The 24529-nt window shown below is 45.9% G+C and overlaps 7 protein-coding genes across 8 annotated transcripts; 2 read left to right on the top strand and 5 right to left on the bottom strand.

Moving 5' to 3' along the window:
• Nucleotides 1–4430: 4430 nt before the first annotated feature.
• Nucleotides 4431–5850, bottom strand: DFL_006428 (uncharacterized protein; the record flags this gene model as incomplete). The annotated part of the gene is made up of 4 exons (XM_067635855.1): nucleotides 4431–4925; nucleotides 4997–5357; nucleotides 5455–5463; nucleotides 5843–5850. 4 exons carry the CDS (start codon nucleotides 5848–5850, stop codon nucleotides 4431–4433), a joined length of 873 nt encoding a protein of 290 aa, XP_067490243.1.
• Nucleotides 5851–9421: 3571 nt separating this feature from the next.
• On the bottom strand, nucleotides 9422–10780 carry DFL_006427 (uncharacterized protein; the record flags this gene model as incomplete). The annotated part of the gene is made up of 3 exons (XM_067635854.1): nucleotides 9422–9982; nucleotides 10060–10563; nucleotides 10649–10780. 3 exons carry the CDS (start codon nucleotides 10778–10780, stop codon nucleotides 9422–9424), a joined length of 1197 nt encoding a protein of 398 aa, XP_067490242.1.
• Nucleotides 10781–12396: 1616 nt separating this feature from the next.
• DFL_006426 (uncharacterized protein) lies at nucleotides 12397–13789 on the bottom strand (the record flags this gene model as incomplete). Of its 2 annotated transcripts, none has more annotated exons than XM_067635852.1 (4): nucleotides 12397–12849; nucleotides 12907–13167; nucleotides 13273–13555; nucleotides 13614–13789. In XM_067635852.1, 4 exons carry the CDS (start codon nucleotides 13787–13789, stop codon nucleotides 12397–12399), a joined length of 1173 nt encoding a protein of 390 aa, XP_067490240.1. The 2 variants fall into 2 exon arrangements, with proteins under 2 accessions (XP_067490240.1, XP_067490241.1); XM_067635853.1 differs by having other exon boundaries at nucleotides 12907–13134.
• Nucleotides 13790–13810: 21 nt separating this feature from the next.
• On the bottom strand, nucleotides 13811–14737 carry DFL_006425 (uncharacterized protein; the record flags this gene model as incomplete). The annotated part of the gene is made up of 4 exons (XM_067635851.1): nucleotides 13811–13843; nucleotides 14196–14202; nucleotides 14328–14647; nucleotides 14717–14737. The coding sequence occupies 4 exons, from the start codon at nucleotides 14735–14737 to the stop codon at nucleotides 13811–13813; spliced, it is 381 nt and encodes a 126-aa protein (XP_067490239.1).
• Nucleotides 14738–15435: 698 nt separating this feature from the next.
• DFL_006424 (uncharacterized protein) lies at nucleotides 15436–17276 on the bottom strand (the record flags this gene model as incomplete). Its single annotated transcript, XM_067635850.1, has 3 exons — nucleotides 15436–16310; nucleotides 16378–16831; nucleotides 16905–17276. The coding sequence occupies 3 exons, from the start codon at nucleotides 17274–17276 to the stop codon at nucleotides 15436–15438; spliced, it is 1701 nt and encodes a 566-aa protein (XP_067490238.1).
• Nucleotides 17277–18259: 983 nt separating this feature from the next.
• DFL_006423 (uncharacterized protein) lies at nucleotides 18260–20731 on the top strand (the record flags this gene model as incomplete). The annotated part of the gene is made up of 2 exons (XM_067635849.1): nucleotides 18260–19196; nucleotides 19266–20731. The coding sequence occupies 2 exons, from the start codon at nucleotides 18260–18262 to the stop codon at nucleotides 20729–20731; spliced, it is 2403 nt and encodes an 800-aa protein (XP_067490237.1).
• Nucleotides 20732–22572: 1841 nt separating this feature from the next.
• Nucleotides 22573–23412, top strand: DFL_006422 (uncharacterized protein; the record flags this gene model as incomplete). Its single annotated transcript, XM_067635848.1, has 1 exon — nucleotides 22573–23412. One exon carries the CDS (start codon nucleotides 22573–22575, stop codon nucleotides 23410–23412), a length of 840 nt encoding a protein of 279 aa, XP_067490236.1.
• Nucleotides 23413–24529: the final 1117 nt, after the last annotated feature.

The raw sequence follows: 24529 nt of genomic DNA, 5'->3' as shown, positions 1-24529 counted from the left end.
GGTTTTGGCATCGGCTATTCCATACAATCACGATGAGAGTTAAGGTGAGAAGGGAAACTAGGAACTCTATGAATGACCGCTTATATACATTTTGCTTAGAGCCATGGGAACAGGCCAAAATATCCTCCGAGGCAAGTTCCGGACCACTGTCCCTTTGTTTTATCTTTTAGATTTTTTTTTTGTACCTTTTTATGTTTTTTGTTATCCTTATACCTATGCCAATCCAATGAGGCCCAGGTTGACGAGTCCAAAGCTCTAAACCTCAAAGTTAACAGTAATCCTGCAATCAAAACAATCTTTGTTTTTGAATTTCTATTTTTTCCCAACTCTCCCTTTTCCTTTCCCCCGAAGGTGGATCTTCAAGTGTATCCCAATAAAAGCAAACCCAGATCAGCCTGTACAGCTGTGCAACATGTAACCATTCAATAATCAAGGCATTAATGATCCAAAACCAAATCCAAAAATCCAAGACCATCCAATCCAAGTCTAGAGAAAACGACCAAACCCCATTACATAATGGAGCGCCGACAAGAAGGAGAAGACTTCCAGATCTCCTAATCAAGCTCCGGCTCGTAAGATTTTGTTCTCTCAAGACGACGACAATCCTTGTCTCTTCGCTAGGCGTCAGTCATGTTATTATTATATCGATGTCGAAGGCGCCTCTCCCGCATTTGATCCGCAAAACTAAGATCCTCGAACCTCTGAACGAATTGTGGCTCACTAATCTCTAGGGTCGGCTCGTTGCGCCATGGATCGTATGCCCGTTTCGATAGTTATCTCGTGCAAGATTTTGATATGCGAGATCTTCAGTCGAGTTTTTGATGTACATTGGAGCTAGGACGAAATCCCTATATGATGGAGGCTGAAATGGAAGATTGCAATGACTGGTATTGGCTGTAATGTAGTTGGGTACTGGACCGAAGATCGCCTCGTGCTTGGTCATCATTTAAATTTGGAACTCCATTGACGACCGGCAGATCGTTTGGCATGCTGTTAATCGTCCCGAACGGGGTGGAGAATGCCGAAGAAGCAGCAATTGGAATTGGAGAGGGCATGACAGATGGCGCTGGCATCGGCATCGGGCCTATGACCAGGGTACCCGGCATAAATGGAGAAGGCATACCCGAGGGGATCATTGGAGGCTCTAGGAACATTGGAAATGGTCCAGGAGCAGGTCCAGCTGGCCCAAGTAGGGCAGGGAACATAGTGGAGCTTGCTAGTGTAAGAATTAGCGTGCCAGTGTTGGAAGACCAAGCAGGAGTCGGAAGACCCTGATCACAAGGGAAGGGGAAGTCTTGTTGAGACATGCTTGCTTTGTATGTATGTAATAAAGCGAATTGGCCTGAAGTGAGTGGAGCTCATACTATGCAGTACTGTAGTCAATTGCAAAGTATAAGCGAAAGCCGAAAGTTCGTCTTGCTGTATACTGAAGTAACGATTGTATGTAATGGGTACGGTGAAGAAGGAAGAAATCGGAAAGGAAGGCGGACAGGGGGAGGAAGCTTTTATAACCTCTATGAAAATTAATTCAAGATCGTCAGATTTCTCTGGATCGTGGCTCATCATATATATTTCCCCTCCTGAATGTAACCATGTTCTCCTCTCCATGTATCTAATTGGAGATCCAACTCTATGGGATCGTGATATTTAAACGCCAAAAATTCAAGATCACCTATCTACGCTTCTATCATGAGCTGCCAGTATCTACCGTCATTTCACGAATATTATCCGTATTTATTACCACCAAAGCAGATAGTTAAATTTAAATTATATCTCTCCTATCTTTTGTGTCTGACTTCTAAAGCATAAGGCTAGCTAACCAATCTTCCTCAGTTTGCACCCGCACCTGACTCCGGAAAGTTGAAATGATATACATATAGATATATATTTCATACTTACAAGGCATTAAGATATTACCTACGACACTAGCTCTTATCCTTTCAACTAGAGTATAATGTCAATTTAGGATTCAAGGTCAAAGGGTTCGATAGCGGTAGTCCGTAATATCAGCAAGTGGATTAAGTCCGAACTTAACTTCATACAGCCGCTGCCAGTATTAAGAACCGTAGTCGGTCCTCATATAACACGTAGCTAGCACTAATTCAAAGATTAGCAGTTTTATAGTACTATAGTTGGGTTTTATCAAACTATATCCGGCAGTGCATTTGTAAAAGATGTTGCGTGTTGGATCTGTGACTAAATTCCTAAAGGGGACATAAGTACGCCCATAAAACAGACAACGCAAAAGCTATGACATTTGTTAGGATCATATTCTCCAGCACCAGTATATGTTTAGTTGCCTGCTGACACCTCAAAGGTTTCTATTGGCGATTTTCCTCTAGAATTTAGGAGCAAAATGGCCACAGGCTTGGCTACACGGTCTGCGGGGTCTGCCGCAGCTGCAGGTCTAATGCGGGTGTTATACGGCCTAGAGATCTCGAGATCATCCGTTTTCGAAATTTCTATGTACTAGACCCTGTCTTTCTGATGATCATGAATTTACATCGTCGATTAATTGTATCGAAATTATTTCTGTCGGTGTCCTATTAGAAGCCGAGGCCAGGAAAATCTTAAAAATCCGTTTTGTAGATTTACTACATATGGGAGATTCGATCCCAATCGTTTAAACCCATATATATTCTCTTTGTAGCCGCGATGGAAAGCCCTGGAAGAGACCACATATATCTCCTCGCAAGTTCTAGGCCTATAATGAGGTAATGAAAAGTAGAGAACATACCATGGTAATCATATAAGTAACTTGCCCATCTACCCTAGAAGTGGATACGAAATCATTGCATCGTTCTGTAATGCCAACTTTTTGAACGAAGCGATGATCTTTATCTTGTAAATCGAAGAGTTACAGCTGGGTTGGGTAAATCGGTTAAGATGCAGCGACTACTTTTCCCTACGGGTAAACTGCCGAAGGCTTCTCAACTTCCTAAAGGCGGTCCTGTTGCCTATCCTGCATATAGGAAACCTACATATCAAATATCTATGTTTTCGACTTCTCGGGTCCAAGAGAAGAAGGCAGGCGTACCTTTATTTCAATATCCACCAGGGGTGAAGGTCCCCATCCCTCAACCTATTGTTTCGCGGGAGCTCCGGCAAGTGCTCCAGCAACAAGCTAAGCATCAAAAAATAAATACCAAATATGGGCCCTTGTCTTTCAAACAACTGGAACAAATCGGTGACGTTGAATACAACGCCGCTGTTATTACCTACCTTGTGAAGCTACAACAGACCAACTGGAACGAACACTTAGTATAGAATCCTTCTCTGTCACTTCTAATTTGAAACCACGATACTGGTACTATATTGCTTTGGATTTCAGTGCTAACGTCCATACCCATATGAATATAGTATTTACGAAATGTTCTACTTTCGAATCCCCAGTTAGGCGCATTTGCGGAAAGTATGCGGACGCTGAACAGGATTCATGCCAAAAATGTCACGGGTACCAAGGGAATCGCAGACGTACAAGAGGCAGAATTTGGAGCTATGTCCCTTGAGCAGGGTCGAGATATTACAACAAAGTTTATCCAAAAACTTATTGATCCAGCTATTTCATTCCATCGTGAAGTATATAGGGCACATATCTACTCTGTCTTAATGGGAAAAACTGCCCACGTTGAGCAGACACGGGGAACGACACGCAACAAAGTACGGAAGGTTACGTAGAATCTACTGAAGAGCTAGGAAGGATATAAGGTGTGACAATGGTGGATTTTAGTTGCGGTCAAGTGAAGTAAGGTTATTCACTGTATTAGGGTGGATTCCTGAGGGAGCGAAACTCGAATTATTCTTTCGGATTTTGGTTAGGATGCACTGGTGTTAGCAAAGTTCACAAATTATTCAGAGTCAACTAGGACGTGAATGGGGCACAAAGCTCAAGGGAACAACAAAAGTTTTTGGTCTTCAATTAATTTGTACTATTTAGCGCACAACTACGCATCTAAACAATTAAAGCAAAAGACTTCAGAATTACCAGCGAGGGGTAAAAAACACACGTACCAGGTGTAGTCAGGTCGTGCGTCGCCAGGTATATAGTCCTGTGTTCTGGTATTTATCATCTACTATGAATAAAAGCATAAAAGTTGTATGCGCTTAAGCCTTCAGATCCCACAGTTACTAGCCTTAATTTTTTTGTACTTCGAATAGCAATAATGAATATCAATGTCTTTGCGTGAGCTTCTCTCTAAACCTCTATCCTCCAAAACTGTACTATGATAACTAAGCGTTCAATCCCAAGCCGTCTACTAGGATTCCCTGGGGATTTCTTCCTTATTAGCGGCCACCTTTTCCAGAAAGTGTACATACACAGCAATGCAGATGATCTTTAAGGTTGTATGAAAAAACAGAGCCATCGTTAAACTATCAGAACTACCATGATGTGCCGCTAGTCCACCTTGTTCGTGAAAATGCCAAATCGCCTAATCTAATATAGCCGGCTCGCCCTTCGCGTCTATATCCGTCTCCTTCTCATTGGAGTCACCTTGTTCCTGCCGCTCTCCCAAAACCTTTAACTTCTGTTCCTCTTCTTCGAACGCTTTCATAACCTCTTTCTCCTTGGGATATCTTTCCAATATCTCTAGAGCCTTCTTTTTAACCTCCTTCTCTAGCAACTTAGTATCTCGGTTGCTGTACTTTTTGTTCTTTGGCAGATCGTTCTTCCAGTAAACACCACGGTCACAAAGGTAGTCAAATATTTCCTTCATTTCTTCATAGTAGTATGGGATTAGTTTGAGACGTTCCTTGCGTGCTGATTCAGCGGTGGCCTTGGCAGCTGCCTCTGCAATTTCGGCTTCAGTTGGAGGTGGTGGGGTCGGTGGTGGAGAAAGAAGCTGAAGATTTGAGAGGTTTGAGTTTGGTTTCTTCGATCTCTTACTAGTGAGGGTATTGGAATTCTTTGCTCGTTTTGCTTTTGGCTAAATAACACCTGTTATGTAAACAACGAATCTAAAATGTATTATTTGGGTGTAGATAGGATTATAGATACCTTGGATTCCTCTGTTACTTCGCTAGGGGCCTCTAGCGTATCTTGCTTTCTCTTCTTTCCACGTCTACCCTTGACCATTAACTCAATCTCTTCACTGTCTCCCTCTTTTTTAGCCTTCAGCTTTGACCCTGCACAACTTTTAACAGAAGTAATGGAATCCTTTTCCTCAAGTTTTAGCGTATCGGTTTTTTCGTGGGATAGCTTTGTCTCAACTGCTGCGATTTCGAGGCTATCATCCTTGTCTTGATTCGAAGATGTGCCATGCATTTCACTTTCTTTATTGATCCCAACATTATTCTCTTTCGTAATGCCAAAATCATTCAAATCCATATTTTGTTCCATATCTAGCTCGACTTCGATGCTTGAATTTGATGTAAAACTATCAGCAACTGTAATAGAACAAAGTTTTCCAGCTTCAGATACGACGAGAGGCTTTTGAATAATCTTCTTGTCCTTACCATCCTTGACTTTGCGCTCTTGGTTAGCCATATTACTTTTTAGAAGTGAAATTTATTACTTGAGAGGAGAGTTGTGCTAGTGAAATTATAGAAAGGTGGCGATACCTCCTGTCGACTCAACTATTGAATGCTGTATGTTTCCATGTTACGAATCGACTAGAAACTACGAGCATATTGTATAGAACAAGACAAGTGACAGCCTATATGAGGATAGACCTAACCCAAATTTATATGAGACTTCGATTCATATGCCAGCAGGATCTTGAAGTAGTTCATCTTGGTGGTTAACTGACCTCCTCTCATGATGTCATGCTATAGAAATCTTAGCTTTACTTGGCGAAGCATTAGTGTTAAGCCTCACCTGCACTCCCTCGAGAAATTCACTGACCGTTGCATGTTACCCACCCCTCTTTTTCCGTTTTCTAATTCCTCTTATTTAGCTAACATCTACGCATCAAACTTCACGTCGCGTCTTTCGTGCAGTCATTAGCTAACTATCACCACCAACCACATCAGGCAACCTACCCGCCGACTAGGTTATGCATTGAGTATAGTATCAATCCATCCTTATATTGAATTATCCTCGAGTCCAGGCGATATTTTAGAGCTTCTTTGATGCTAATAATGATATTATTTACATAGTATGAGCTTCTCAAAATAAGGTGCGATGATGCGGCCAATTGGCCCTTCATCAACCGCCAAATGCGCACTCGGGAGAACAGGTTCCCGCTGGCCTCGTACTCATATCGGGCCAATTTCATGGCGATCTACAAATACCAGTATATAGATACATATATATATACAAGAAGTCTTCCAGACAATACGCAAACAAGAGCTTCAAGATCTGCCCCTCCTCATGAGAAGGGCGAAGCTCGCAACACCAGCGCACACAAGCGACATTGGAATTCTGATTGCAGATAATGTATGGTCGGCGAGGCTCTGAATCGCGGCCCCCGGTCCATCTTGTTGGAAACAAAATCTCAAATCTCAATGTTAATCTACCCTGAAGTTTTAATTTCAACTTCGGTTGAATGACTTTGGTACTTCACAAATCGGATGCCCTATCAATCAGCATGACAAGACTAATAGTGTTATATACCACCGACCTCCGTTGTATATTTTCCAGAAAACTATTTGAAAACAACATTAATATTGACGTCAAAAGATAAAACAAAACCATCGAGAACGCCTTCCATGCTCGTGTGCTGGACGAGGACCGGCCCACATATGTGCCATCTACGGACTAGCAAAAAACCACATTATACTATCCATTTCATAAACCATCAAAAGAATTGGGATATATTAACGATAGTGATTTGATAATACTATCATCGTCTTTATATATAGACATCCCGATGTCTGTAGCGACCAACAATTTCGACAACAAAATCCTCGTCTTATGTGGATATACAACAGGAGCTGGTATTTTCTGTTGGAGAAACATCCATATATCGTCCCGCTACTTTGTTGCCGCAAAATGAATAGAAATCACTTACGAGTTGGAGATGACGGCCCCTAATATTTTAATCGACTAATCCGGTTGAACTTCACAGATGATGAAGAAACTTATATAACTACGGATATCTACCCAGCAGGACTTTATGACATATATGAAGGGAAATGTTTGCTGCCGAAAAATTATATCGACGGACGTACACTTCAAGATGCTGTTCGTAACTTTTGAAGGTATGGGACTTTGTTGGGTTATTATAGGTTGTTTAGAATTCATTGGATTATTTCAGGGCGTGGGTATTTAGGCTTGGAGGCTTGTCGAGGGATTGTTTGTATCCATCGTCTTGTCTGTGGTTTTACCTTGTGGTATAAGTATAGAGTTTGGTGGCGGTATAATATTCCTTCGTTTCATCCGGTTGTTGGAAACCCTCTTCTCGCAGCATATAGTTCGAGTGCATGATTATCGGAGTAGTCTGGTTTAAATTTTTTTTTTTTTTTTGGTCTCTCGAAATAATTCCGTTATTCGCCGTGTGAAGATAGTTTGGTACGTATACCATGGCGGTGTATTTCGTAATTGTGCCCTTTATGTAATCGTAAAATTGGACGGTATTCTCTAGAGCCTACGCCGTGGCGACGTTGTAAATTAATCTCGTTGAGGTTTCACATGCGGACCTCCTTCTGCCCGTACCATCGAATGCGGCTGATGGTTTGGGTTTCGGCCGTGTGATGGTAATCATGATTATCGTTGATGGCGAGAAGGATTAGTGGCTGTTGAGTTCGCCCCGGCAGCTGTTTCGGTCATCGTCGGCGTGTGATGGGACTAGTATATGTAAGAAAATTTCCGATATACATGCAGATACCATGGGACGATTTCCACCGACGTTAGAATAAACGACGTGAGAAAGAATTGAAGTGTGAAGATATTATAAATGGTGTGTACATGCCCGGGAAGGGCAAGTGTACATACATGGATAGGGCCTAAAGTTGCGCGACTGCCCGCAAGGGAAAATCCAAATGCCTCGGATATTTCCATAAGAATCGGCTAGAGGAATTCTTTGTACCCAGTATGGGGTCCGGTATTAGGTATACTAGGCCGCTCGCATACGGCCCAACATGTACGCAGGTGAGAATCGTATGTTTGGCGGTATTATCGTGGTAATATAAGTGTATCTATCATCAAACCGGAGACTGTATTCGAATATTTTTTCCTTAGCCTCAGCCAGTAGTGGTGTATGAACTTTGCCTTCGCCCGCGGTCTGTAATTTGATACATTGCTCTGTTTTGTTGACATGGGTTCAGTAATATTAGATGCTCTGAATCATCTCTCTTCAGCGTCCCATGGCCATGAGAGTACTGCGGTTTACTCCGTAGCCGGAATTTATATATCGACCCGAACCGACCAACTTACACCTGCACTATGCAAATACCCACCCTTCTATCGAAGACCAGGAGCCGGCCGCCTAATCATATCCAGTTTACCCATGAAATAAAACGAAAAATAACAATGCAAACAAAGGTATCGAAGTATCAAGCCCCTTACGATGACACCAGTAGACACTCAAACGACTAGAGAACATGCATACTCCAAACAGAAGCTCCCGAAATCCCAGGCTTCGAATAACATATAACTACAGTAATATGCAGAACCCCCTAGGCCCTCAAGAAGGGCCAGTGGAAAGAAAACCCCGCGAAATGTACATGAACTGTGCATGAGGCGGGCGGATCCAATTATCACATTCACCATACCCATATTTCCAAGAGAAAACGGAATCGGCCATGGTAGTAACACCTGGCCAGGGCAATCCAAATATATTGAGATACGACATGCAATTATAAACAGACGCCAATAACGCATCCATACAACAATACTGCCGACTCCTTAGTCATTATCAGTACAAGGCCTAAGCTAGTAGGAACAACCAAACGGTCGATCGCACACCATAACAATCAAAGGCCCCGAAACGCGACCTAAACGAATTACGAAAAGCTAAAAGGGGAGCAACATCAATGAATTCAACCTCCCATGGTCAACCGAACAAGTTAATTACATATCATGCAAGGTCTGGATTGAAATACCATCTCATGGCTCCGTGCCACAGACCCCCTCCCAAAACACCTTCACCTTACCAGAAGACACCACAAATATACTAGCAACACCGGGATGAGCACTTGAAAGTACCTGTCAAAATAAAATGCTTTTAAATTATATACTATTTCGCTTTCCCCCCTCTACCTGTATAGCTACTCTAACTCGCATGTCAAAATATTTATATAGAATATAAAAAACCCAAATATAAAGAGAAAGAAGAAATCCAAAAAATCTGTCACTTACCACCATTAGGCATTAACATACCATATCAAAATAACCCGTAAGGAAAAAAAAATATATATATATATAATTAAAAAAGACGAAACGAAACGAAACAGCCAGGCGTAAGCATCAGCTCACCGCCTACCAACCCCGTCATAAAATGCATCAAAATGCCATAGACAAAAAAAAGGGGGGGTATAAAATCTAAACCCTCCTCCATCTCCTCCTAACCCCGCCATAAACCCCCACCGCATAAGCCGCCCTCAACACCACAAGATCCCACGCCATCCTAACACTATCCCAAACAAGATTCATCTTCGTCCCCTCGACCTCATGCCAAGTAACACTAACCTCCTCCACTCCGACCCTCTCCTCCTCCGCAATCAACAAACACTCGATATCAAATATCCACCCCTCACAGTGTCCCTCCCAAAACACCAATCTCGCTGTGTCCCTCGTAAACAATTTGAACCCACATTGAGTATCTTTAATCTTTTGGATACCGATTACGTGCAGGAACGTGTGGAATCCGTACATTAGAAAGTTACGGTACCAGGAGCGGGCTACGACGGCTGAGGAGTTTACCATGTGTGCGCGGGAACCGACGGAGATGCCGTGGTGTTCGGATTTGGAGGGGTCGGTGGGGGAAGGACGGGTGGATTCGATAGATTGGAGACGGGTTAGGAGGGTGCGGAGGTCGGAGAATTTGGTGGCGCCGTCGGCGTCGGCGAAGACGGCGTATTGACCGCGGATGTGGCGCATTCCCTGTTATCATCGGTTAGTTATCTCTTAAAGCAACAGTCCTACTATGATGGCAGGGTGAAAGGAGGGAAAGAACATACATGAGCAACCGCCCCACCCTTCCCTCTATTCCTCTCCAAATGCACAATCCTCAATTCTCCCTCCTTAACCTCCCCCTTCTCCACCCGTTTCCTCATCCACTCAACCACAACCTCCGTAGTCCGATCTTTACTCCCATCATCAACAATAATAATCTCCCATCCCTTCTTCTTCTCCCTCTTATTAACACCACCATTCCCATTGGCATGTCCATTAACATGCCCATTCGCCTTCCCGTTGACCATCTTCTTCTTCTCAGAATCCCGTGGAAACTCATCATTCAAAAACTCAACCGCCTCATCCAACATCATCTCAATCCTCAACTCCTCGTTATAGGCAGGAACAACAACAGACATAAACACCTCCGCCTCCACATTCTCGTCCAATAAATCAGGTAACCTTATTCCACCCTTCTTTTTCCCATCGGATGTGACGGTTATATAATGTTTTTCCGATTCGGTTTCCAGTCGGGGTGTGTGTGTTACCAGGAGGAGGAGGATGTATAACTATTCCCACCAGCCATTGTTAGCTTCATTCGATTCTCTGCGATAGTAGTAAAGGATGAGAAAGAAAGAGAGAAAGGGAACATACAACCCCAACATCAACCGCTAAAATCCCTACTACTAACGCCAGTACCACGGGGAGCGTGAGGTACTCCCATATTCCATCCACCCAAGTATTCACAAACTCCAGCGAAGGAGGAAGTTGCGGTATCGTCGCCATGATTCCAGTCAGTCCTCCAATCCCAGTAATCCTCCTTTTCCTCCCGCTCGTAAATAAATGCTCGGAGAAAAACACGCGATTGGAGGTTATCCGTTCAAAGAGAGGCGCTATTGAGTGCTAGATGATCGTGGTGTATCGTGGTGGTGAACCGGTTCGAATGGTCGGAAGAGAAGGGTAGCGCGTTGACCGTTCGAGAACCGTAGATTGATTGTAGATATTACCCCCTCTTCCTCCTTTCGAGCCCGAACCGTTCGAGCCGAGTAGTTATAATCGCGCCCGAGTGTTCCGTCGTGTCCAAAAAGCCAAAGTCGTGGTTTGTAAAAAATTAAAGTGGAAGTCGAAAGGGGGGGTGTTCAACAGCAGTTGTCTCCAAAAACAACAAATGTTAATTAGCCCGGCAGTTAAGTCGTGGTAACTTCGAAGCTCCAGAATACTTAATTTAAGAAATCAAATCAAGGAAATTAAAAAGCGCCAACCAACCAACTTATATCAATTTTTTACAAAAAAAGATGAGGACACAGTTGAAACCACCAAAGCTTCAAAGCTCCAAACCGCAGTAGTCTAACGGTGATTACGCCGTGTCGTCTCAATCACCCGCATATTATCTTACGTACTCTAACACTGACAGAAAAGTTCAGCCAGGGGAAGGTCACTGGTGGAATTCGGTATGGTATTCCCCCCCTGCATTGTAACAGGAACTTCTAGAAACAGTTTAGCCCAGTAATGGGACCCGTGGCTGCTGGTTCAGCCTGAAGTTTGCCCGTTCTAAACGAGGCGCATGGCTTGTTCGGACAGACTCTGCATGCATTGCCCCCAAAATACTCCGACGCTCGAGCCAACCACCATCTACAGTCCACATCTACAATCATTAAAACAATCTGCATCACGTTGAGGCGGAATTTTCGAGGGTATATATATTTTATTGTTCATCGGTTTTCGTAAGAACATTTCGGCATCGTCCTTTTTCACTTTTCATCCAAAGTCATGGTAACAGGAGCGCATTGCGATGAAAGAAAAAAGAAGAAAAAGAACATTTGCAGCCCATTGGTGACAGAATAAAAAATGGGTACGGGAGGCTGGAGAGTAAAAGAAGAGGGTAGAAGGAATAATGGAAAGAAAACAAGCCATCTGCTAACCAAGAAAGAAAAAAAAAGTGCATGGTGGTAAAAAAGAACCCTCGGAAAAAAGATACTAGTTAAAGCCTTCCTTCCAAATATATCCCCTTCACAGACATATACTTCTTCCAAGTTAGTGGTAAGTAGTTATCGGCAAGTCCTCCACATCTTCCTCCCTATTGTTCATCCTCCACCCCCCGCATTCTGTCGGGTCGCGTGACGTTGAACAGACAGGTTCGATATTCGTGTTGTTTTTGAGTAGAGTTTATAAAGGCCAGTTGTGGGAATATCGATGTCCTCACTTGTATAAAGATAATAATAAAAAAAGAAAAAAACCCATGTTATCGAAAAGAGGTCAGAAAAAAATGAAGAAAAAGTTATATCATAGTGGCGAGGTGCTGACTATTGCTATATCTCTGACACCTTTCCCTCCCGATTCAAGTTGTCAGAGAATAAGCTTAGCCATGGGGGGCCACACAAGCATACAGACCACCATTGCACTTAAGCAGTAGTGGCCGGGGCGGTAGCGGTAGCAGTGTTGGTAGTAGTGGCCGGGGCGGCAGCGGCAGCAGTGTTGGTAGTAGTGGCCGTAGCGGCGGCAGCAGTGTTGGTAATAGCGGCCGGGGCGGTAGCGGCAGCAGTGTCGGTAGTGGTGGTCGTAGCAGCGGCAGTGGTCTCGCCGTTAGCTAGGGCACCCTCGGCGGCCTCGCCTTCCTCATCCTTCGGATTGTCAATGGCGACCTTGACGGCGATCTCACGACCTTCGACGACCTTGCCGTTCATTTCCTCGACAGCCTTCTTTTGCATTTCCTCACTGGGGAGAGTAACAAAGCCGAAGCCACGTCCCTTGCGAGCTTCACCACGAGCCTGGAGCTTTCGAACCATGAAGCGTGGGATGGGACGGAGGGCAATCTTGGCAGACTCCGGGTTGTAGGCAGCGAAAAGGTCCTTGAGCTGTTCATTTCATTAATATCGCTCGTCTTAGATTAATAGGAAGAAGAGATGACTTACAGCGGCCTCGCTCAATTCGTAGGGCAAGTTAGCAACCATGACCTTGGTGGTGCTGGCAACTCCATTCTCTGGTGGGCCACGCTTGCGACGGGGACCACGGGGACCCTTGTCGGCATCAGCAGCTGGAGCCTCAGTAGTAGCATTTGGAGCCTCAGTAGTGGCTGTAACCGGAGTGCTATGAGCAGCAGCAGATGGGGCTGGAGTATCAACTGGGGCAGCCGTGGTATCCTTTGGGGCAGCACGAGTTGAGTCAGAACGGGGCTGCCGTTAATAAAATCAGTAACAGAAAATCAAACAAGAGAGCGATAAAAGAGACAGGAAACTATATAACTAAAAAGAAGAGAATAGAAAGAAGGGGAGGCATACTCTGAAGCGAGGACCACGACCACCGCTGCGACCTCCGCGGAAGCCTCCACGTCCACGACGAGGGCCACGCTTGTCACCGTTGCTGCCGGCTTCACCGTTGGCGGCGGCAGCTGGAGAAGTACCGGGCTTGCGAGCGACCTGGACGGAAACCTTTCGCTCCAAGATTTCCTTTCCGGACAACTCGGTGATGGCCTTATCGGCCTCTTCCTTCTTGGCAACGTCGACGAATGCATAACCAACAGCACGGCTGGTGCGAGGGTTGACTGGGATGGAGACAGACTCGCTATAGATTCATCAGCATCACCAACATCATGGGATACAAAAGGGAAGGGGGGATTTACATGGAATAACCCTTGAAGAAGTCCTTCAATTGGTCTTCTGTAGTAGTGTAGGCCAAATTTCCAATGTAGAGTCTGCGACCTTCAGCAGCAGCAACGGTGGAGGCAGAGTTGTCCTCCTTGTTGATGTTGGTGGCGGCAACGCCAGCAGTGATTTGTTCAACGTCGGCAACGGACATTTTGAGCAGTTTTTATTCTTGCTATACTTTATTGGGGGTTTTTCGAGATGGAAACTATAGCAGGGAGATGGTTAGCTGAGATGGTACGAGAAGAGAAGAGGGAAAGGAAAGGAATAAAATAGATGGAATATGCGATAGATGTAATGGAGTTGTTATTTATGAGAGGACTTTGGGATGGATGGATATATGGCCTGGTACTCGAGGGGATCGCTAGGTTTCCGGGTAGCTGCAGCTCGGCAGAAGCAACAGACCAGCTGGCCGGCTAGCTACTGGCAAGCTTGGCTAGTAGCTTGTTTGCCCAGGACCACAGGCTTCTCAGAGCAATCAGGACAGCGAGCCAGACGTCCAGACGACGATCCCAGAAGGGAAATAAGAGATGCAGATGGATAGGAACGGAGATAAGTACCTGGTAGCTGTAGCGTATATATACGTTAAGTTGGCGGTATGAAGGTCCAGGGAAGGAGTCACACGACCGAACAGAACACAGTAAGAAGGAAGTAAAGGGGAATCCGTGCTATTCTCTACCGGAGATTTTCACAGGGACGCGTAGAGAAGAATGGTTTCTGGCAAGCTGAAGAAGGGGAAGTATCGGGAGAAGAGAGATGATGATGGAGGTGTAGGTGCAGGTGAAGAGAGAAGAGGAAGGGAGGATGGATCGGAGGAGGAGGAGGGTAAGAAACCTTTCTGGCGAGTTGTTGACAGGAGGAAAAGGCAGTTGACGGGAGGGAAGACGTGCACGCTGCTGGCTACGGGCTGGCTGCTGGCTGGCTGGCTGGCTGGTTGAAGCTTTGTTGATACAGTTGACTGGTGGAGGGAAGGAGAGAGAGAAGGAGAGAGGAAGGAAGAAGAGGGAAAAAACTGCTTTTAACACCTTTTAGCCACTCTTGATCCAGAACTATTACACCACCACCAGAAATACTATAATACACTATCACCACTCCTTACCATTACTCACTCCCTCTTTAGAAAGTATTGTATTAAAGGATGATACCTCACGGGGATTGGCTGTTTACTCTCAAAAGAAGACGTGGTCGTGGACCCATAGCAATTTCGGTACTGAGTAGCTCCAGTTGGACCCTGACCACTGTCTAGAGACAGCTACCCCTGAGCTTATTATCACCACTTCCTGCACAAATAAACTGCAAAAAACTACTCATGCTCTATTCTCCGAGACCTTCCACAGCTCTATTTTGTCAAATAAACAAGCTAGAAGACCCTTTGGCATGCTTTTGGATCCTGATCAAACAGCTGTTCTTTAACTTCACCCAGGGTGTGAAGGATAGGGCTAAATATATGTAACCACATCGCTTTTCCGTTTTTGCGCTTTTTCTATTTTTTCTATTTATCTTTGCCTTCGAGAATTTCTTTTGGTAAGGAAAACGTCTGGAACAAGGGCTTTGGTCTTGGCGAGGGCATCTATACCCGAGATGGTACCTCTAACCGAGTCTCCTCGTACCCCCTATCACCCATTGTTCTCATCCAGTAATTTCATATAGACTATTTCTTATTCCCTCCGATGGATTGTAATTAAGTGTCTATAAATGTTTAGGTCGGTAGTAGATAGAGAATATAATATGACTTGACATTACCGCTCAATACTACTACTTGCTAATAAAGTCCTTGTAAAAGTTATGATAATGGAGTGATTAAAAAGTCGACGCCGCCAACCGACTAGCCGCATTCCTCGCATCCACCCTATCATCATCATCCGCCTCCTCCTCCACCCCCTTCAAAGCCCTCTTCCCTTCCTCCGCCACAACCCCCCCACCCCCACCATTAGTCACACTGCTCCCAGGGCTCAACACCATATTCGCTGCGCTCGCTCTATTAATCCCAGGTCCATTACTCCTACTAACCCCGCTCCAAGCATCCCCTCTAGGGCCCTGACTAGCCGCCAAATTCGTCCGTCTAGCAGCAGGCGTACTCTCCCTCCCCAACCTCGAAAGTCCACCACTAGCATCAATATTCCTAATATCAGGCCTAACATTCTCCAATGTTGCCAAAATCCTTCGCTCCGCTTCAATCTGTCTCAACGTATAATCCCTAATACTGGCCCTCAAGTCACTCGCCGTCCTTTGAAACCATCTCCGTTGCTCAATCAATAAATTCGACGTAACCCGATTAACCTTCGCCGCCAGATGAGTCTCCGTACTCCTCGCTTCGTCTAACGCTTGAATCGCCTCATCAACTTTATCACTCCTCACCGAACTCGAGACTTTCAATCGATCGGCGCTGTGCAATCTCGTTCGAGTCGTAGCTTGAGCATTAAGAAGATCCCTCATGAGTATCTGTCGGTTCGTAAGTGATTCCTTCACTATAAAAGCATCCGAGGAATGATAGTTGAATGCGTCGCCTAACGTTGTGGCTTCGGCTGTGGCTTGAGCCGCTGCTTGGTCGCCAACCGACTGCACCGTTTTTCCAAGCTTGCGAAGCGCGACGGATAATCCCGTATGCGTCGTGATCTGTGGGTCGGATATACTTCCCATCTTCACTCCGAGATCCGATAGCGCCAACGCCAGACCTTTCTCTTCGATTAGCACCTTCACAGAAACTTCATATAGATAAAGAGCGAGGGAGAAAAAACATACCCCTCCTTGCCTTGACAACCTTATCCACCTTCTGCCCGCCTTCCATAGTCCCCAAATAAAACGCCTTAACAATAGGCCTAGCGTCTGCCAACTCCAGGGTATCATCCGGCGGCGGTGCAAACTGCTTCAACATCTTTCTCCTAACACCGGTCGCAGGTTGACTCTTTCTAACCACGGGAGAATACCCAAAGTCGGCTTCAACAAAGTAAACAACCTCCTCATCGCGCATGAGTACCTCATTCCCACAGACATAGTTTAACCATCGTTGAATACTAGCTCGAACTCTTGCCTCGTCTTCTTCCGTTCCCACGCCTGCCGAGGTCGATGGTGGTGGAACAGCGGGGACCAAACATTCTGGATTCGAAGAGACAAGATGATTTGCGAGTTTGGTGAATTCAGAGTGAGTTCGGCGGACGTCACGGAATTGCGTAGTTCGGAATTTTGGTAGATTAGTCTATCCTTTGACATTAGCTTTATCCCTATCAACCATATCCACAGCAGTAGGAGATGTAATCAAGATAACATACGTGAACATCAAACTTCAAAATCGGGTCCTTCCTCCCCGTCCTCTCCAACCCCGTAACCTTCGCTCTCAGCTTATACTGCACACTAGGCCTCTGCTGTACCTGCTGTCCCGCCTGCCTCGAACTACTCCTAACCTGCGGCTCAGGTCTATACCCAGCCGGCCTAGTCGTAGAACTCGGCACCTCCGGCGACTCAGGAGCGTTATCACCACCAAAGGGAGGCGGCGTATTCGGTATCGGACTGAATGGAGGAGGCGAGGTAGGTTCGGTAGCAATTGGAGTATTACCCGTAGGCGTTATAGGACGATGAAAGCCGTCGTGGTCTTGGTCGTCCGGGTCGCCGAAGCCGCCACGGTTGATGACGGAGTAATCCATAGCTGCTGTCTGTTTACGTAGTTGCAAAAGGGTTGGCGCCGATGCGGGGAGTCGAGTTGTGGAATAGCTATGTTATCGACTGGGACTATTCGGATGAAGCTGCTGGTTTGAGGTATTACAGAGCTAGGACTATGCTAAACCCCGTCCGGGGAAGATGATGATAATGGCGATGTCGATGAGAAGCCGTCGTCGTCAGCTGGTGAAGCCCGATGATGGCTGGCTAACGTTAACAGAACGGAGGAGTCCAAGCTCAGACCAGCTACAGCGCTTGGCTTGACGACATACCCAACACAAAACCTCGACGCCTGTCTCTTCTCTTCACCTTCCCCATCCATGACAATTGCAAACCCTTCGTCCTCACGACATTCTGAATCTTCATCGGCCAAAATAATGCCATAGTTCTACTGCAACCGATGTAGAACCTGCATTATCGAATTCTAGCACTCCCAAGCTATCGATAGATACCAATATCTCCCGCTGAAAAAATGGGATTAACCGCTTTAAGAACTACAACGGTGCGAACCGCGCGACAGACTTCCCCCGGGCAGGCGTACACCCGTATTCGACTATTAAGACGACCAATTGATTGTTTTAGGTCATTCTCTACGACTCCGAGTCTTTTTGCTTCACTTCATGATGCAAAAGTCGATCTTAAGCATGTTCGGAATATCGGAATCATTGCTCATATCGATGCTGTAATAACCCCTCCCCCTCCATCCTTCCATCCGTATATCTATCCATCTTCCTATACCCGCTTTTTATACATAAAATAATATTAACAAATGTAATATATCAGGGGAAAACCACCACCACAGAGCGAATGCTCTTCTACAGCGGCACCACAAACCGGATAGGAGGTACCTAAACGTCAACCCGACCAAGTATCCTTCACACTATCCCTCCATACCACATACCCCACTAAACCCCTAACTAATACCCCCCTTCAAACCGAATAAACAGACGTCGACGAAGGCTCCACAGTAATGGACTACCTCCCCGAAGAAAAACAACGAGGCATAACCATAACCTCCGCCGCCATAACCCTCGAATGGCCTCCCTCCCCACCCCACACAACCACACCAGACATCCTCTCCCTCCCAATCCACACCATAAATTTAATAGACACGCCCGGTCACGCAGACTTTACATTTGAAGTCGAACGTTCAATCCGTGTATTGGACGGTGCGGTAACGATTTTAGACGGCGTAGCAGGGGTAGAAGCACAAACCGAAACCGTCTGGCGACAAGCAGATAGATATCATATCCCCCGTATTATCTACGTCAATAAAATGGACCGCGAAGGTGCGGTGTTTGGAAGGGTTGTTAAGGATATTGCTGCTAGACTTAATGTTTGGCCGGCGGTTACTCAGATACCTATTCATGGGAATGTGAAGGAAGGGTTACTCGGTGGGGTAGTCGATTTACTCCACATGAACATCATAAACTGGAACCCCGAAACGGAAGGGAGAGGAATGGCGCTCACACCCCTCGAATCAATTAAAGAAAAACACCCAGGACTATACGCCGAAGCTATAAAGGCTCGAACGGCACTGGTAGAGCTTCTAGCAGAATGGGATGAAGCAATACTCTCCAAATTCGTAGAAACAGAAGATCAAGCTTCTGTTACCGCACTAGATTTAAAACGTGCATTAAGGTTTTGTACGCTGAATCCGCATACGAAGGTTATTCCGGTGCTTATGGGTGCTTCGAGGGTTAATATGGGTGTACAACCGGTTTTGGACGCGGTATTGGATTACCTTCCTGACCCGACAGAGTGTGGGAAGGATAAGATACCGGTGATGGTACATGGCGAAAAGGCGCTATTGGATGCGAAGGAGGCGAGTAAAGTTTGTGCTTTGGTGTTTAAGGTCATGCACGACCCGAAGCGTGGGATGTTGTCTTATGTTCGGGTATATTCTGGTACCTTCCCACCCCCTTCCCCCCACCATCCCAGATAGATATAGAGAAGCCTAATGGAAATAACAACAGGCACCCTCCGCGCCGGCGACCAACTCTACAACACAACCCTCCAATCTCGCGAACGCGCTCTCAAACTCCTTCGCATGTACGCCAACGAAGCCGTCGACATCCCCTCAATCCGCACCGGCCACATCGGTGTAATTGTAAACTACAAAAACTCCCGCACAGGTGACACCCTCATCCACGCCGACCACGTCACCAACCTCCCATCCTCAACATCCTCAATCCAAAACTTCAAACAACAAAAACGTGAAAAGAAATTCAAGAAGAAAATCGAAAAAGCAGGGAAGCATATCGATATACTGACAGATGCAACGCTACAATTACGACCGATTGATGTTCCACCACCTGTATTCTTCGCGAGTTTGGAACCAAATTCTGCGGCTGATGAGAGGGGTATGCAGGATGCTTTGGCTATTATTGAACGCGAAGATCCGTCGTTACATATCTCTACCGACGAAGATAGCGGACAAATGGTGTTATCAGGCATGGGAGAATTACACCTAGAAATCTCACGAAACAGACTAGTCTCCGATCTAAAAGCAAAATGCAGCATGGGTCACATCCGCATCGGATATAGAGAAGTAGTAACCGGTTCCACAGCCGTTCACGAAACCTACGAACGAGAAATTCTCGGCAAAAAAAGCTACGCCGGCGTCACAGCCTACGTCGAAGCAATCTCAAACTACGAAGGCGCAACGTTCGAAGAACCACTCGGCATCCTTGCAAAATCTACAATCGGCGGTAACGAAATCATAATAACCGTCCAAACAACCCAAGAACTCGAAGATCCCACGCTAAAAATCCCGGGGTGGATGGATCCGGAAGCTTTAGTCGATAACCTCACCAACGGCGCAATGGCAGCATTATCACGCGGGCCACAGAACTTTGAACTCCATTCTACACGAGTGATACTTACTCTCGGACCGTCGGATTTCAGAAATTCGAGTGAAAGTACGCCGAATGCGTTTATGGTTGCCGCGAGGATGGGAGTTGAAAAGGCGGTGAGGGAGTGTGGGACGGGGATGATGGAGCCGTTTATGAATGTGGTTGTTAGTTGTGAGGAAGGGGATGTGGGGAATGTGGTGGCGGATATTACTAGTGGGGCCGGTGGGGGGAGTGTCCTATCCCTCGACGACGAAACAGATAGTATCCCCGCACCTACCAGCATACATACAGGTGGGACGTATGATACTTCTTCGTCTTCATCTACTTCAGTAAAGGAAGAAGTGGAATACATAGACGTCAGTAAAGTCTATGCACCACCGCAGAGTTATAGATCTACAGGAGTGGAGAAGTTCGATGAGGGGGCACATGTTAGGACGAAACTTGTTAGGTGTAGAGTTCCACTCGCGAAGATGATGGGGTATGTGAAGCATTTGAAGAGTATGACGAAGGGGAGGGGAACATTTGTTATGAGTATGGATAGATTTGAGAGGATGAGTGATGTTAGGATTAGGAATGCCATGCGGTAGGTTTTTTTCTTCTCCTACTACCACCACCACTTTGGTTGGGGAAAAAACTTTTCTAGTTACTAGGTAGTTCCTTTTGGGTGTAGATAATAAGCGGAACATTTGTATATGATAATTTCTATGATCTTTTTGAAATTTTTTGCGTCCGAAATCCCGTACCTGGAGGCGACTGAGAGCATTTGCGCGACTTGGTGGTGCCTGTCTGTTAAGAAAGTATAACGTCGTCTATCATCCGATTGACATTTCGAATTATCATCAACCGTGATTTTTATGAGCGCAAAAAAACTCTACTACAGAGCTCATGCTCGAGTCTTTTCGGCCGCCGGAGTAGATGCGGATATATATAGCGCCACATCCACCCCGCGTGTACCCACATCCATACTACCACCACAATGGACCATTCCGCAACGGATCACTCCTCCCACGCTAGCCACAACCACGCCGAAGTGATGCACAGCACCGGCCCAATGTGCAAGATGGATGTACGTCTCCCTTCCCCTTTCCCCTTCCCCAAACCCCCATATACTAAAATTCTTTAGATGTACTGGAACTGATACACAATCGACGCCTGCTTCCTGTCCATCCGGAATGTTCGCGGGCTCCTGCATTGGAACTGTGTTTTTGGTTGTTTTGGTAGAGGTACTGAGGAGGTGTTATTGGGTGTGGGGCATATACTCATGCTATTGGCTATGTATTATAATGGGTATCTTTTTCTTTTGTTTGGTGACTGGTGCTTGGTTGGGGAATTTCTTGTTTGGAATGGATACTTGCGTGCTTGATGAGAGCGTTGTGGGGGCGGAGAGGGGGTGTGGGTGTTAGAATGTTAATACATACTTCTGTATATATCATGATGTATGGTACGATGGGAGTGGATCGTTGCACATAGCTTAGAATTAGTCCCGTACCCGCTTAGAATCAAGTAACTATAATTAATTGAAACTCTCACCTAAAGATTCTCACAAGATTAGGACGTTGCAAGATACTTGGCTTCTATACCGCCAGTGCGCACGCGACGATTTGTAGTGTAAACTGACAGATACTGAAGGATTCGACCGCCTTCAATGATAAACTGGCCCTCGAATATCGCGAATGGAATACGCCGTCATCGATTCGATCGTATGATATCGATCACGATATATATATCTATACGTTCACGTGCACGCTCATTCTCTAAAGATCCTTCGGTAATCTGACGGAGGTCCTTCAATCAATCGTCTATAGAAAGCATTTCAGAAGACGCCTGCGGCCGAGATGTATTATGAAAACGAAATACCGCTGTTCCCGCAGTGCCTACCGATTCAACCACGGCCCAAATAGTTGCCAAGGCATAGCACAAATCTCAGTAAATCGATAGACTATTGCAAAGAAACAATGCCAGTCAACCGTCGCGAGAAGTATAAAGTAAGCCTATACACGCACCCAAATAGACGGCCCAGCCGCCGGCCGGCGCGGACGATAGATAGCCCGATTACCCAAAATGCAACATTTCGACAGCACTTATCCCAAAACGGCAAAAGAATATCAAAATGTGGTAGTTTTTGCGTTGTTTGGGGAAGTGAACGTGAAGGAAAAGCTGAAGAAACGTGCCTCGGTATCTTTTTGGCGTGTCGTCTTTCCCCGGATTTTCTTTATTTCAACCTCGTCGCTCCCCCATTCTCGACTTCATGTTTACTCCTCATCCTTCCCCACAACCGCTACTACTGTTACCCCTACTATTGGGTCTCGAACTTCAGTTCCAAGTTCGTTGATTCCTCTCGAAAGCGCAGACTTTATTATTATATCTACAATCTACGATCTACTTTCGCACCGAATCAATACCAGAGCATCGGACAACTACCACCACGATGTCGAACGACCCAAAGACCCTCTACACCCTCCCCATCGCCACCACCTCCGGCACCATAACTCTCACAATCCCTCGCCCCCAAACCCACCCAACAGTCTACCTCCTAACCTTCACCTCCCCACCCGACAACCGTCTCCTAACCCCCTTCATCGAAACTTTCACCCTAGCCCTCGCCCTCCTCCGCACAAACCACCCGCACGGCGTCCTAATCACCACCTCAGGCAATCCCAAATTCTATAGCAACGGTCTGAACCTCGAACACGTCGCCTCCCAAGACCTCTGGTGGTCCAAGATCTTCTGGCCATTCATGAAGAACCTGTTGACATACCCCATGCCTACGATCGCATTGATCAACGGCCATGCCTTCGCCGGAGGGTTTATCACCTCCATGTGTCATGACTACCGCGTCATGAACCCATCCAAAGGATTTCTATGCATGAACGAACTAGAATTCGGAGCACCATTAATCCCACCATTGACTTCCATCTTCCGTAATAAACTCTCCGCCAAGACATACAGGTCTATTGTTCTTGAAGCACATAGGTTTCCGGGACCGCAGGCGTTGAAGGAGGATATTGTTGATGCGCTTGGAGCGTTGGAGGAGACGTATAAGCTTATTGATGAGAAGAAGCTAGATAAGAAGGCGAAAAGTGGGATTTATAGTGTTATTAGACGGGAGACGTGGAGGGAGACTTTCGGGTTTGTGAAGGGAGATGATAAGGAGTGTTATGATGGTGATAAGTGGGTCAGTGATACGGTTAAGGATGCGGAGAGGGAGGAGGCGGCGGCTAAGGAGTTGGCGCAGAGGTGGGAGAAGAGCCAGAAGGCTAAGTTGTAGATGTTGAATTGGTGGGTTAGCGGTGGGAGATGATGCTTGCGTATCGAGCGTCCATACATATGGGTATTCTGCAAGCTTCGGGGCGACTTGGGATCATTTTACATGAGAGGTATTTTAAATTGTATAATAGGATTAATTGATGGACTTTTGAGCGACTGTTTCTATTGGTAATCTTCGCGGTGTGCTAATGGTAGCTCGCAAGGATAAAGCTGTATCTCGTACGACCTATGCTCGCTAGTAGTTAGGATGAACCGAGATCAGTGCGTTTAAGAATCAACGGGCTCTGCCTACTAACTTCCTCGAAAGCCACGGATGCTCCTGCCGGACATTAATCCGAGGGTAGTCTACACCAAACCTAATAAAAATCGACGCTCTACCTTCCAAAGCCAAGATTGATTTAGATAAGGGGCTACTCGCACAATCTCGTCGCGCCAGCCTCCAGCCTACCCTGACCGCTCCGTGGAGGCTGGCGCACGAGATCAGCCTACTCCTAGAATATATATCACCACGAAAGATTTCATCGCATAACCACATATATGCATATACGCACCGCACCATACGGCCTCGAGGTATGCAACATCACGAACATCTTGGCCCATTATAAGTGGTCTGATCCGGTTCGGTGGTGGCTCCCCGACCGAATTGCAAAAGCGCATCTCAGAACTATATAATTATCCTCAATCACAAATTAACTCGCCATTTTAACTATAGGGGCGAAGGAGACGGAATCATGCCGTTCACAATCTCCATACTCCCCGGAAGGTCTCCATTTTCAACATCAGACCTGTGTAGTGTAGCGTGCCATCCAAGATCGAGAAGGCTATTTTAGGAAGCTTTGGTACTACTGTTTGTTATATATTTTCAACGGACAGGCATGCACGGTGTATATATTGGCACCTTGGCTGCATTTCCCCAAGAACACTGCGGCCAATGATAAGTATCCCAGACTTTCTTGGGATGATTTGCGCTTCCGTCGTCGGCTTCGGCATTCCCCTGGTAGACGGCGTGGTCGATTTTTCTAAATATATGGATTGTGATGCGGCACGTACCGCATCCCGAGTGTTATCTTGGATATTAATTCCACATAGATGCTGCAAGATATCAATTGAAATTCACG

The sequence above is a fragment of the Arthrobotrys flagrans genome (assembly GCF_004000055.1).
Source record: "Arthrobotrys flagrans strain CBS H-5679 chromosome Unknown unitig_9, whole genome shotgun sequence".
NCBI lineage: Eukaryota > Fungi > Ascomycota > Orbiliomycetes > Orbiliales > Orbiliaceae > Arthrobotrys > Arthrobotrys flagrans.
The sequence above is the reverse complement of the archived record's forward strand: the minus strand, read 5'-3'. Positions and strand labels throughout refer to the sequence as shown.